Source organism: Hemitrygon akajei, chromosome 10 (assembly GCF_048418815.1).
Source record: "Hemitrygon akajei chromosome 10, sHemAka1.3, whole genome shotgun sequence".
Classification (NCBI taxonomy): Eukaryota; Metazoa; Chordata; class Chondrichthyes; order Myliobatiformes; family Dasyatidae; genus Hemitrygon; species Hemitrygon akajei.
Genome location: NC_133133.1, coordinates 28683565 through 28697395, shown reverse-complemented (window position 1 = coordinate 28697395; position 13831 = coordinate 28683565). Strand labels below are relative to the sequence as shown.

Sequence of the window (13831 nt, the reverse complement as noted above, 5' to 3'; positions counted from 1 at the left end):
GAATCCCTAGCAGATCGCAAGAGCCCGATTGTTTACCTGTCTCAGAAGAACGTCCTTAAAAGGGAAATGACAGGTTGCAGATCACAGCAGTTCAGAAGAGGTAGAAGTGGGATATCTATTAGCGTGTTTAGTAGTAGTTTTGTGAGCAACCTGCAAATCATTGCCATCAGTTGCTGGCGCTATCTTGGGGATAAATATAGCGTAGTATGTAGCTCCTCCTCTCTTCCTGAGAAAGAGCATTTCTAACAACATGCAACAAACCCCAATGCACCTACAGACAACCACCCATTTACTGAGCATCTCATCCACTTCCATTATCATTTAATCCCACTGCCACAATGCAAACTTACTGCAGTCTGCACCATCTCCAGGCTGGATAATAGTCAAAGAACCATGGAAGAGCATCTCTGAACACACATGTTGAACCTTGTTGGATGGGACTCTATGGCAGAAGATCATGAACATACACTCACTGGTCACCACAGCAGGAGTGGCCTCTGAGTGTACATTGCTACTAATTAAGAGCAGAAGAGACATGCATAAAGCAGGGTGCTGGGCCAGCTCAGCACAGCCTGAGCTGAATTCCAAATATTTTCAAAGAATATATGCTGGGCCCAATCTGCACCTGACAAATGCTTGGCCATCTCTGCTTGGCAAAAGGATGATTTATTATCATTGTGTGAGTACCTTCACAACCCAGATAAAGCAGAAATCTCTTTTTCATCTGGGTAGTGATGAAGGAAATGGAGGACAGGCAATAAATATTGTCCTTGGCAACAACACATGAATGGATGAATATTTATTTATCTAGAGATACAGCACGGTAACAGATCCTTCTGCCCAAAAACACCAATGTGACCAATTAACCTATTAACTTTGGTTTTGGGAGAAAACACAGGACCCGAAGAAAAGCCAAGCGGTCATGGGGAGAAGATACATACAGCATCAGGACTGAACCCGGGTCGTTGCCACTATAAGTGTTGTACTAACCTCTACTCCACCATACCATGAAATTTAAATGATATGATATATAGCTCAAAGGCAAACGCAACTTCCCCAAGGATCAAATGCTAAAACCTTATTTTATCTTATGGAACATATCTGGGTCTGCAATAAATACGTGACCTAACCACAAAAAGGAACAAAAATGTGTTGGGCTGGCTTGCGGGGACGCTCAAACAAATGGGGCTGATTGCAGCTCATCTTGGTGCAGCTCAGAACGCTGCTGGGGAAGAAAAAAAGGAGCTTGCTGCTGAAAATTTGCTGAGGAATAGCATTCGCGTGAGCAAGTAAAATTAGCTCTAAGGTCTCGGTTATGCCAAAATGAAAGAATAAACCATCCTAGCATGTGATATTTATGCATGTCTGCTGGTGCCATTCCATCCCTCCCTTTTATCTGGCTTTTAATGTTTAAAACCACAGCTCGTGTATAATCTGGAACCAGACATGCTGTCTGGATATTCCCTGCAGTGACATTATTAAGTGCTGCTCAAGTGTCACCAACAATGAGATGCGCCTTCACACTGAGTTCCAAGCTTATTGAAGGATTCCAGCTCATCATATAATCCTAATATTTTGCTGACATATAAATGATTTCAAAGCACAAAAGCACTTCTGGTTTTGCCTGTGATGGAAGGATGAACAATGAATTGTACCTGTCCAGATAACATTCTACTATATTTCACATCTCATGCTCATCAACACTCAAAGTTCAGATTACAAGTGGCATACTTGTATTATCAAAATACAAGTAGGTCACCATATACAACCCAAGATTTGTTTTCTTGCGAGCATACTCAATAAATTCAATAAGCAAAACAGAATCAATGAAAGACGCAGCAACAGGGTGGACAACCAGTGTGCAGAAGGTAACAAACTATGCAAATACAAAAAGAAAAAAAATAGTCATCATAATAACACACACAAAATTCAGAAATAAGTTCAAAACAACAGAAATATGCTGAATTAAAAAAAGAAATTAAAAGTCTATGGAACATGAACAGGGTATCAATAGATTGTCCCATTAGTAATATCTATAACAGGGTCATCCTAAAATCACTACACAATGGCGTAAACAATAAAGCCTACAGAGCAATATTTATGCAAATCTCCAGAAAGCAACCATACTAAACACCACTAGAATAGTTCAAAAGTTCCTAGCAATCGAGAAATGAGTGTGCTTGGCTATGCTTGGAGCTCAGGTTGGAGAGGGGAGAGAGGGGGGAGAGATAAATAAATAAATAAGCAATAAATATCAAGAACAGGAGATGAAGAGTCGATCATGTGGATAGTCAGAGGCTTTCCGCCCAGGGCTGAAATGGCTAACACGAGAGGGCACAGTTTTAAGGTGCTTGGAAGTAGGTACAGAGGAGATATGAGGGGTAAATATTTTACGCAGAGAGCGGTGAGTGCGTGGAATGGGCTGCCGGCGACGGTGGTGGAGGCGGATACGATAGGGTCTTTTAAGAGACTCCTGGATAGGTACATGGAGCTTAGAAAAATAGAGGGCCATGAGAAACCCTAGGTAATTTCTAAAGTAAGTACATGATCAGCACAGCATTGTGGGCTGAAGGGTCTGTATTGTGCTGTAGGGTTTTCTATGTTTCTAAGAGCCCTCGAAAGTGAGTCCATAGGTCATGGGAACAGTTCAGTGATGGGGCAAGTGAAGTTTTCCCCTTTGGTTCAGGAGCCTGCTGGTTAAGGGGTAGTAACTATTCTTAAACACCTGGTCTAATTTGGAGTATAGGTCTCTCCACAATGAACCAGACCCTCTTCAAAGAGGAACGTTTTCACAAGTCTGATGATCCTGCAGTCCCCCTCATCCCACCAGCAGGTAGTTGTTGTTTAACCCAGACAATTTAAGGACATTTAGTAGATGGCTTTAACACAGGGAAGAGAGTGAAATTCATGTCCTTTAATATCCATTCACAGAAATAAATTTGCCATACATACTAAATTCATTAATGACTCCAACCCCAAATAATATGGTCAACTTTCAGCTGCCTGTATGGTTCAGAGCAATTAGGGATGCACAATAAATTCAGGTATCCTCAGCAACACTCACATCCTTTGTATAAATGAACATTCAAATACATTTCAGATAAAAAACTTCACACCACTGACAAAGCCAACCTTGGCCCACCATAAGACACAGGAGCAGAATTAGGCCATTTGGCCCATCAAGTCTGCTCCACCATTCCATCATGGCTGACTTATTAACCCTTTCAATCTCATTCTGCCTTCTCCCCGTAACCTATGAAGTCCTTACTAATCAAGAATTTACAAGTCTCCGCTTTAAATACACCCAATGACTTGGCTATCACAGCCGCCTGTGACAATGAAATTCAGCATTCACCATCCTCTGGCTGAGAAGTGCAGCCTCATCTCTGTGAAAGTACACCCCCATCTTCACCTGTGGACAGAAGTAGCTCTGGCCTTCGATCAAACACCACCTCCTGATTTTCGGTCATTTGAAACCTGTCAATCCAATCAATTACATTTTGCGAAGAAACCTGCAGGAACTCCCACTAATGCCGCAAACACCACCTAATTAAACATAAACACGAGATTCTGCAGATCAACACACACAAAATGCTGGAGAAACCCAGCAGGTTAGGCAGCATCTGTGGAAATGAATAAATAATCGATATATCAGGGTGAGAGACCTCTTCAGGACTCTGGAAATCCAGAATAACACACACTCAGTCATCAGTCCTGATGAAGGGTGCCAAGTCAGAAATGTCAATTGATTCCATCTCCATAGATGCTGCCTAACCTCCTGAGCTCCTCCAGCATTTTGTGTGTGTTACCTAGTTTTTGCCTGTTATGCCGCTGGCATTTAGGGCTGCAGTGAAGGTTCTCCATTTCTGGCAGTGTTCAGGGCTTCCTCCATTGTGTCACTAGCTTTCCCTCGGTTTTCACTACGGCCAGTCACGCAAGTCCTGGGTGGAGACTCATGAATACCATCACACTCCGATGTGGAAGGATTCTTCACTGCTGTTTCCATGACAGTTTTGTTTCAGCAGTCAGGTTGTTAACTCTGAGCTGAATCCCCGAACCTGGAGGGCCGATGGACCACTCCGAGTCTATCCTCTACCCTTCGGCCTGTTTGGCATGGATGACCCTATCAAGAGCCGAAGCACAAAGCCCGACTCCAGCCAGGATTGCTCTCTGGGTCATTGAGACACACAAACATCCAAACTACAAAAATGTTGAGGTCCCCTTGGAGGTTTGTGCGTGTTACTCCGTATCATAGTAAACAGATTTCTGGGGAAATTCTGAGTGACGAACAAAGATCACATCACAGAATATCTGAGTACTGTACTTTAGATCTGAATAGTGTCACATTAATAAAAGAAGCACATCCTCCATGGAACAGTTGCTAAACAATCCTGGTGCTGAACTGACTGATGGTTTAATCAAACAGCCAGAAAATGTCCCACATTGAACTCAAATGTATTCCGAATGTGCTTAGTAGTGTATGATCATGGCCCATTCAAAGACTAAATGGAGCCTCTCCCCCAATCAATGCTTTGGAGCTTCTTCCTTCTATTGTTGAGACTATCTAAACTGAGTCACAGGGAAGATGTCACCGGGAGATACAAAAGCTCTATTTGGTCATTTATTTATTTAGCAATACACCATGGAGAAGGCCCTTTCGGCCCTTTGAGCCACGTCACCCCAGCAACCGACAAACCCGTTAACTCTAACCTAATCACTGGACAATTTACACTGACCAATTAACCTACCCGCTACGTCTTCGGTCTGAGGGAGGAAACTGGAGAAAACCCAGGTCTTCCACAGGGAGGATGTACAGAGACTCCTTACCGTACGGCGCTGGAACTGAACTCTGAACTCAGCAGCTCTCTGAGCTGTAATATCCTCGCACTGACCACTACGTACCGTGGCACTTTATTCAGATCATTTGGAGGGAATCTAGTCCTTCTTTCCCTGCACAATGTTTTATACCCTTTGAACATAAGGCCAATAATAAACAGTAACTACATTTTCAATGGTTTTACTTCCTATTACCATCTGGGAAATGGTACCGCAGCATAAAAGCCAGGACCAACAGGCTCCAGGACAACTTCTTCCACCAGGCCATCAAACTGATGAACTCACGCTGATTTGAGAGTACTCTATATTACACTGACTATTCTATTCATTATAAATTACTATGATTGCACACTGCACATTTAGATGGAGACATAACAAAGATTTTTACTCCTCATGTATGTGAGGGGAGCAAGAAATAAAGTCAACTCAATACTTAATGGGTAACTCTGCAGAACTCCATATTTACAACAGCGGCATATCCCAACAAGCAGAAACTCTCTGAATATTCAATACTACTGTCTGTTCCAAAAGCTTCTGAGCACAAATAACCCGGCATCCAAATAACCTCTGTCTTGTTAGTGTTCAGGGATGGCTCCCAAAATATATCACCAGCCAGAATATTAAGTAATGAAGCAGAGCTGCCCTGAACTGTGCATTAGGTAGCAAGGATACACCTTTAGCAATGTGTTAATGCAGGAGATGATCACAGATCTCATCCTAAAGTTTTCAACAGCAACCAACGAACATAAGAACATAAAAAAATAGAAGGAGTAGGCCATCTGGCCCATAGAGCCTGTAGCGCCATTCAAGTCAAGTCGCTTCTATTGTCATTTTGACCATAACTGCTGGTACAGTACACAGTAAAAATGAGAATGTTTTTCAGGACCATGGTGCTACATGAACAATACAAAAACTACACTGAACTACGTAAAACAACACAAAAACTACCCTACACTACAGACCTACCTAGGACTGCATAAAGTACACAGAACAGTGCAGGCATTACAATAAATAATAAACAAGACAATAGGCACAGCAGAGGTCAGTAGGTTGGTAGTCCGATGGCTTGGGGAAAAATCTGTTACATAAATTAAATAGCTGAATGGCGGCGTCCGGGATTCTGCCTATTTCTGTACTCACACCGAGTATATCATTGCCACAGATGTAGTCAAATTTAATGTCCACTGGAGAGCAGAATGGACGGGAGAGCCGGCCGGCTAGGACTTGCTTTTTCAATATGATCATGGCTCATCTGGCCATGGACTCATCTCCACCTATTTGCTGTTCCCCATAACGTGGACATTCATTGTCTTCCCTGCATAGACCATTTGAATGGTACAGAATTAGAACGTCCCACATCCAACAATTGGTTTTGATAACCTGAGTCTATCAGTTGAACAGTTTTTACTTCCTGAAGATTGGCTCTCATTTTAATTAATATCTGCTATCCAGGTTTTCATAACTCCAGACTAATCTCTAACACTATAAAAGTGACACTGAATGCCAAGGACTGGATTACAGAATCCCGCAGCAAGCACAATTAGTCCTGATGAAGGGTTTCAGCTAATACATCAACTGTTTATTCTTTTCCATAGGTACTCTCTGACCTGCTGAGTTCTTCCGGCATTCTGTGTGCACGCTTGGATTTCCAGATCGTGTTTACAATCAATCACTGACAGGAGAAGGTGATGAGGAGTGAAGGGCAAGGTATAAATTGACCAGCAGTCCCGTCATGGAAAGGTAAACTGTGCATGGATCTACTACGGACTGAACCAGGAAGCCACAACTAAAATCGCAGATGCCATTTTATGGAAGGCAATGTAATTTATTATGAAGTCCTGCTTCTAAATTAAAACTGCTAGAAGTTTTATCAGAAGTTCTTTATCGTAAACAATAAAGCAAAAATGACTAGGGTAGAATCCTGATCTATTAATGTTATTGTTGATATCAGTTTCAAGTTTGGTCATACAATCGTATAGCTTTACATTGAAAAAGTGATCATTTCTCTACTGATGTAGGAAGATTTTGCACTTACCCTTGGCCAATCTTTTCAAACCTCGTGTACTTCTTTTTGGGATCACCCACACTAACTATGCTTCCTGAAAGAAAAGTTCAGGTTATACTGGACTCATAATATGTAGAACTTGTTTTTGTGTAGATTAATACATTAGAAAGGAATATCTATCATAGTCATTAGTTAATACTCCTTGTTGAAATAAAAAGTCTGCAGTGATAGTCAAGAGGGATTGCTTTTAAATACATACTTAATTTTTCAAGGATCTCTTCATCTGTCATCTTGGATTTCTTCCTTTGCTTGTCGGTGTTTCTGCAGAGCTGACTGTTCAGCCCGCTCACATTTTCAGGTGGTGTTGTGACTGGAGACGTTGTCACATCTTTGACAGGTGCCACAGGAACGATGGGCTCAATTACTGATCGGGTAAAAACCTGGAGAAATAAAAGGATTAGTTAAAATCACAACAAACACCTCATTTAAAACGTGTAAAAGCTCCCCAGACAGCTAAACATCATCATTCTTGGCAACTGGAACCTTCATTGACCCACATGTTTTGGTCTTGCCCTTGCTCGCAAAATTATTGGAAAGATATTTTCGGTACTATTTCAACAGCTCTGAATATCAAATTGCAACCGCATCCTATTACTGCAATTTTCAGTTTACCAATGGTGGATTGGTTGTTTATCCCCCTCAGGATGATTGCATTTGTTACATTAATGGCTAGAAGATCCATCTTATTGAACTGGAAAGAAATTAATCCTCCAACTATATTTCAGTGGTTTTCTCAAACTATTTGTTTGAGTTCAGAAAAAATTAGAAGTGTTGTCTTTGACCCTTCAGTTAAATTTGAAGAAACTTGGAGACCATTTATTCAACATTTTCATTAGAGCTAAACTGACTTTTCCTAAACCTTACTTTTATCATCCTTAATTATTTGGATGGAGGTGCGGAGTTGCTGACGCTACTGTGTATATTTGACATAACGCAATGGCCCATGTTGGTTAGGATTTTTTTTTGGGGGAGAGGTTTCTTATTTACTCCATTTTTCATAATTACTATGAGTTTGGGAGGTTATTATATATGGATTATCATCTATTTGTATTTATACTTTAACCTATTAATTATGTACTCTCAAACTCTCTGTATTCATGTTTCATTTATGTTTGTTTAAAATTAATAAAAAAATTAAAAAGAAAGAAAGAAAACATAAATGTGATGCAACTTATTTTTTAAGAAAAGGTGACTGTAAGAACTGACATAACTACAAGGATCTCAAAACATTAATGTACTTCCAGCAGAATGTTAAGTGCTCTTAGAAAGCAGCTTTTTATCATGATTGAATGTTGAGTGTATGGGCATGTACATTTTTTCCTCATCCCTTTGGGGTGGTGTGCATGTATATTTTTCCCCTCAATCTAGGGTCCTCTGTCAGAGGCCTGGGAGCTTAAGGGTTCAGCACAGTATCCTTGCTGTTCCTAGCAGTGTGCTCTTCAGGACCAAGATCTCAGATGTTGTTGGAGCCACTCTCCCAGTGTGGGTGTCACAGCTCCAAGTGCTCCTATCAACACCAGGACTACTCTGGCTTTAACTTTCTACATCCTTTCTATCTGCTCTTTCAAACCCTCGTATTTCTCCAAATTCTCATATTCTTTCTTCCTAACGTTACTGTAATTCGGGATTGCCTTATCTATTACTATTGCTTTCTCCTGTTCCTTGTCCAGTAGTACTATGTCTGACTGGTTGGCCAGTACCTGCTTATCAGTCTGTATTTGTACAGTATCTTAGTTTTGTCAATCTCCACCATCTTCTCGGGTGTTTCCCATTTGGACTTGGAGGTGTCCAATCTCTACTCAGCACAGATGTTCCTGGACACAATTTCTGCAACGTGGTTGTGCCGTTCAGTGTACGCTGTCCCTGCCTGCTACTATGTGCTGGATGGTTTCGCCGGATTGCTTGCACAGTCTGCGTCTAGGGTCTTGTCTGGTGTGATAGCCCCATGCTTCTATTGTTATTGTGCTCAGCACCTGTTCTTGTACTGTCATGAGCAGTGCCTGTGTGCTGTCCCTCAGCCCTGCCATTTCCAGCCATTGGTAGGACTTCCTTACGTCAGCCACTTCTGATATCCCGTGGAGTGATTTGTCCTGCCATGGCCTCTGGTCCTCTGGCTCTGCTTCACCCACTCCCATTTCCATTTCCCCTGCCTGCTGTCTGAGGTATTCTCCTAGCACGTTACCTTTAGGGGCCATCTTCCTGACATACTCACGGACCAGCTGATAATAAATCAGCTAGCAGAACAAACCATAAATGGACGAGACTGGACAATGTGGAATTAATAGAATGCTACTTCAACAGCAACCCACATGCAAAAGGATACATCAAGCGAATGTGGGGACACTAGTGACAATGAACACTGTCATCCACATTCACAGACACATACATATATTGCTAGTCTGGAGGAAGTGATATTAAAGAAAAAACTTGGAAGGATTCAACTATCAACATTGTGACAGATAGTTATATTAGCTAGGTTGCTTCTGACTTACTGCCAATGTTCGGTCTTGGCACAAATTCACTACTGGAGAATTGGGACACACAACACACTAACTTATTGATTCTGTTGTCAATTCTATACGACTATAACCAATAAACGAAGCTTGCAATCACACACACATATTTTGTTGTGCAGGAGTGAGGCAATGCATGCATTCCCTCAGCAGCTTGATAATTTATACAAGGAGCAGCATCAAGATTCCAAGAGAAAATCTGCAGGTGCTGGAAATCCAAAGTTACACACACACTAAATGTTGGGAGGGACTCAACAGGCCAGGAGGCATGTACGGAAAAGAGTGCATGCTTCAGGCTGAGACCCTACATCAAGACTGGAAAGAAAGAGGAGAAGTCCAAGTAAGAAGGTGGGGGAGGGGAGGAGGAAGGACGGTAGTAGGTGTTAGGAGAAACCGGGAGTGGAGGAAGGGGTGAAGAACTGGGAAGTTGACTGGTGAAAGAGAGAGGGTGGAAAAGGGGGAAACCTGATAGCAGAGGATAGAAGACCATGGAAGAAAGGGAAGTGGGGCAGCACCAGAGGGAGGTGATGGGCAGGTAAGGAGATGAGGGGAGAGGGGAACAGAAATGGAAAATGGTGAAGGGAGTGGGGGGGGGCGGGGCAATTATCAGAAATTACAGAAATCGATGTTCATGTCATCAGGTTGGAGGCTACCCAGATGGAATATAAGGTGCTGCTCCTCCAACTTAAGTGAGGCCTCATCACAACGGTCGAAAAGACCATGAGATGACATGTCAGAATGGGAATGGGAAGTAGAATTGAAATGGGTGGCTACTGGGAGATGCTGCCTGGTCTGCTGTGTTCCACCAGCATTTTGTGTGTGTTGTTTGAATTTCCAGCATCTGCAGATTTTCTTGTGTTGGCTACTGGGATATCCCACTTTTTCTGGCAGATGGAGCAAAGGTGTTTGAAGAAGCAGTTTCCCAATCTACGTCGGGCGTCATCGATATACAGGAGGCCACAGCAGGAGCACTGCATACAGATGGCCCCAACAGACTCGCTTCACCTAGAAGGACAGTTTGGAGCCCTGAATGGCAGAGATCCTACCACCACGAACCTTCTCCCCCACTTTCCGCAGGGATCACTCCCTACTTGACTCCCTTGTTCACTCATCCCTCCCCACTGATCTCCCTCCTGGTACTTATCTTTGTAAATAGAAATCTTGCCCCTACATTCCTGGGGCCATCATTCCTGCCCCTACACCTGCTCCCTCACTACCATTCACAGCCCCAAATAGCCCTTGCAGGTGAGGTGACATTTCACCTACAAGTCTATTGGGCGCATCTACTATACCCAGTGTGGCCTCCTGTATATCGGTGAGACCCGATGTAGACTGGGAGACCACTTCACCCATCACCTGCGATCAGTCCACCAGAAGAAGCAAGATCTCTTGGTAGCCACCCATTTTAATTCTACTTCCCATTCCCATTCCAACACGTCAGTCCATGGCTTTTTCCACTGACGCAATGAGGCCTCACTCAGGTTGGAGGAGCAACACCTTAAATTTCATCCGGGTGGCCTCCAACCCGATGGCATGAACATTGATTTCAAAAACTTCCAGTAATTGCCCCTCACCCAGTTTACCATTCCTGTTTCCCTCTCTCACCTTATCTTCTTACCTGTCCATCTCCTTCCTCGGGTGCTCCTCCCCCTTCCCTTTCTTCCATGGTCTTCTATCCTCTCCTATCAAATTCCCCCTTCTCCAGCACTTTATCTCTTTCATCTTTCAACTTCCCAACTCTTTACTTCACCTCTTCTCCTCTCCCGGTTCATCATCTCCCACCTTGTACTTCTTCCTCCCCTCCCCACAACTTCTTACTCTGAATTCTCTTCCTTTCCAGTGCTGACGAAGGGTCTCAGCCAGAAACGTCGACTGTTTACTCTTTTCCTCAGATGCTGCCTGGCCTGCTGAGTTCCTGCAGCATTTTGCTTGTGTTGCTTCTGATTACAATAGAAGCTTTGTTGGGATTGTTAACAGGGCAATTACTTGCAGAGATGCCCTGTGTTTATTCCCCCCTCCAAGCAGTGAGGATTGGCTAGATATGGAAAGGAGGTCAAACTCTGAGCATGCATAAAGGAGCAAAAGCCTTTCTCTGTCATCAGTACTACAGCATTCCAAGCCCTAACAGAGCTTGAACAGCAGAGAAATATTTACTTGAGCAGTCTCTTTGTTGGACAGCAAGAACAATTTACTCGTGAGTAGCAGGCACAGTGTCTGTATTATGAACTCTCTCTCTGAAGTACCTTACTGCAGTCACATTTATCAGAGAGGACAGCAATTTAATTTAGATTCCCCTCACTGTAAAAATATTGAATTCTAAGGAGTCTGCTATTATAAATCATGGCTCTGCCTTCCAATCGGCTATAAAAGATGATTCCAGCCAGAGTTTTGCTTCAGATTTCCCTAAATTTGGGCACATCTATTTTCTTCCTAGCTATAACAATTTAAATGTGCCGTCTCGTGATACAACCACCCAGGGGAGGAGGTGGCAGAGGCAGCGAGCGAGATGCAGTGGACCTGCTGGGTTAGGAGCTGGTCCCCGCAGGCTGGCTCCCCCTTCGGTGCTGCTCTGCAGTGTTCACTCCCTGGAAGACAAGCTGGACTGCCTTCGCGTGTGTCTGACCCAGTGTGAGATGAGGAGCTGCTGTGTGCTTATTCTTGCAAAATCACGGCCCCATGACAACAACACATGTACCATCAATCTTCAGGCCATGCCACTCAGGGACTTGCGCAAATATTATTTTGTGACTGTATGTGCTGTCTGCTGTGTGTGATTGTATATAGTACTGCATTCTGCACCTTGGCCCCAGAGGAGCAATACCGTTTGTTGTCTGTATACACACACATGGTTGAATGATAATTAAATTTGAGCTTGAACTTAATGTTGACAATTTACGAAGTATCAACAATGGGAAAAGGCGGAAGTAACAGGCTCACAGGGTGAAAGTATTAAAATACTGAAGAGGGCTGGGTACGAACCATCAGCACATTTATTGTGAAATGAACACTGAGTAACATTTAAAAATCCTTCATCTGGTACTCTGCCTCAGTAATATTATTCAGAAATACCTGCTGGCCAGAATATAATCTTTCCTGGTATCTTTTACAACTGAAAGGGAGAGCAAGAGCTTGGTTTGATGATTTTTCTGACAGTGCATCTACGGTATTGCATTGGGGAGTCAGCCTTAGTTTTCTAGTTAGAAATTTGAGTCTAAAAATGTTTTGTAAAAATCTACTGTACAGCTACTAAAAGTCACCCCGCTATTCAAAACAAGGCAATAAAACACAAGTGTGTTGCCACATCTGGTAAATAATGAGAAGGAGAATGTTGCCGTGCATCATTTATTTATATAACACGCCTTTGTATCCCAGTGATAATACACCAGCTTGTCTGGTAACCAAAAATAATTGGCACTGTATTTTAAAGTGTATGACACAAGTAATTTTGTCCAATTTTAATACTGGTTGGAAAACTGCAGTAGCCTTTTGTTAAATGCAGAGGGAGTATTCGCACCAACTCAAGGTAATACAGCTTCCAGTTATTTACAAGTCAATAAATTTGATAGATTGCATTTGATGATTTTTCATATTAATTCTTTCTCTTTTCATTATAAATAGGGTGGCATGGTAATGTGATGGTTAGCACAACGCTTGACAGTACCAGCGCCCAGGGTCCAATCCCGCCACTGTCTGTATGGAGTTTGTACATTATCCCCATGGCCGCGTGGGTTTCTTCCAGGTGTTCCCGTTTCCTCCCACTGTCCAAAGTCGTACTGGTTGGTAGGCTAATTGGTCATTGTAAATTGTCCCGTGATTAGACTAGGGTTAAGCCAGAGATTGCTGGGCAGTACTGCTCAGAGGGCTGGAATGGTCTATTCTGTGCTGAAATCGATCAATAATCAACTAGAAAATCTATCAATTTGTGCAAAGTTTATGTGATAGTAAGAGTTTTTTTTTAAATCAGAAAACTGATTACATAGTTCGTATATCTGCACATGCTTTTGTTAACACACAAAAGCATAAGTAATGGCATTTGAGAAGACACAATGCATGTCCAGATGCCCCTTGTGAAAATCTCATTTACCCAGCTCATAGCCTGCAGATAGTGTGGTTCACTCATGCAGAAGCAGGATTTCATTGTGATTAGTGCCCTCCTTGTGAAAATTGTCCCAGTCAGTGAGGCTGGCTCCCAACTTCAGCTGAAGGCTCTTTAAGTAAAATCCATATAGCTCATTCTTATCGTTGCACAGAATGTGGCTATTTGGCCCACCAGATCAATGCTAGCTCCCAGTAGTTCGCTTCAATCCAGTACCATTTATGTATTTTCCAGCAGTCCTGTAACTTATTCTCTCACATACCTGCCAACTGCTCTTCAAATGCCCTATACTAAGGGGCAATTTACAGTGGCCAATTAAAC

At 42.7% G+C, this 13831-nt stretch overlaps 1 protein-coding gene across 8 annotated transcripts in view; it reads right to left on the bottom strand.

The window, feature by feature from the left end:
• LOC140734253 (serine/threonine-protein kinase PAK 3) overlaps positions 1-13831 on the bottom strand; it is a 240468-nt gene that overhangs the window by 42156 nt on the left and 184481 nt on the right. For all 8 annotated transcript variants that reach the window (XM_073057972.1, XM_073057968.1, XM_073057974.1 and 5 more), the window contains 2 exons: positions 7101-7281; positions 6872-6935 (listed from right to left, as the gene is read on the bottom strand). In XM_073057972.1, coding sequence (XP_072914073.1) covers positions 6872-6935; positions 7101-7281 — 245 coding nt within the window. The remainder of the gene's footprint in view (positions 1-6871; positions 6936-7100; positions 7282-13831) is intronic.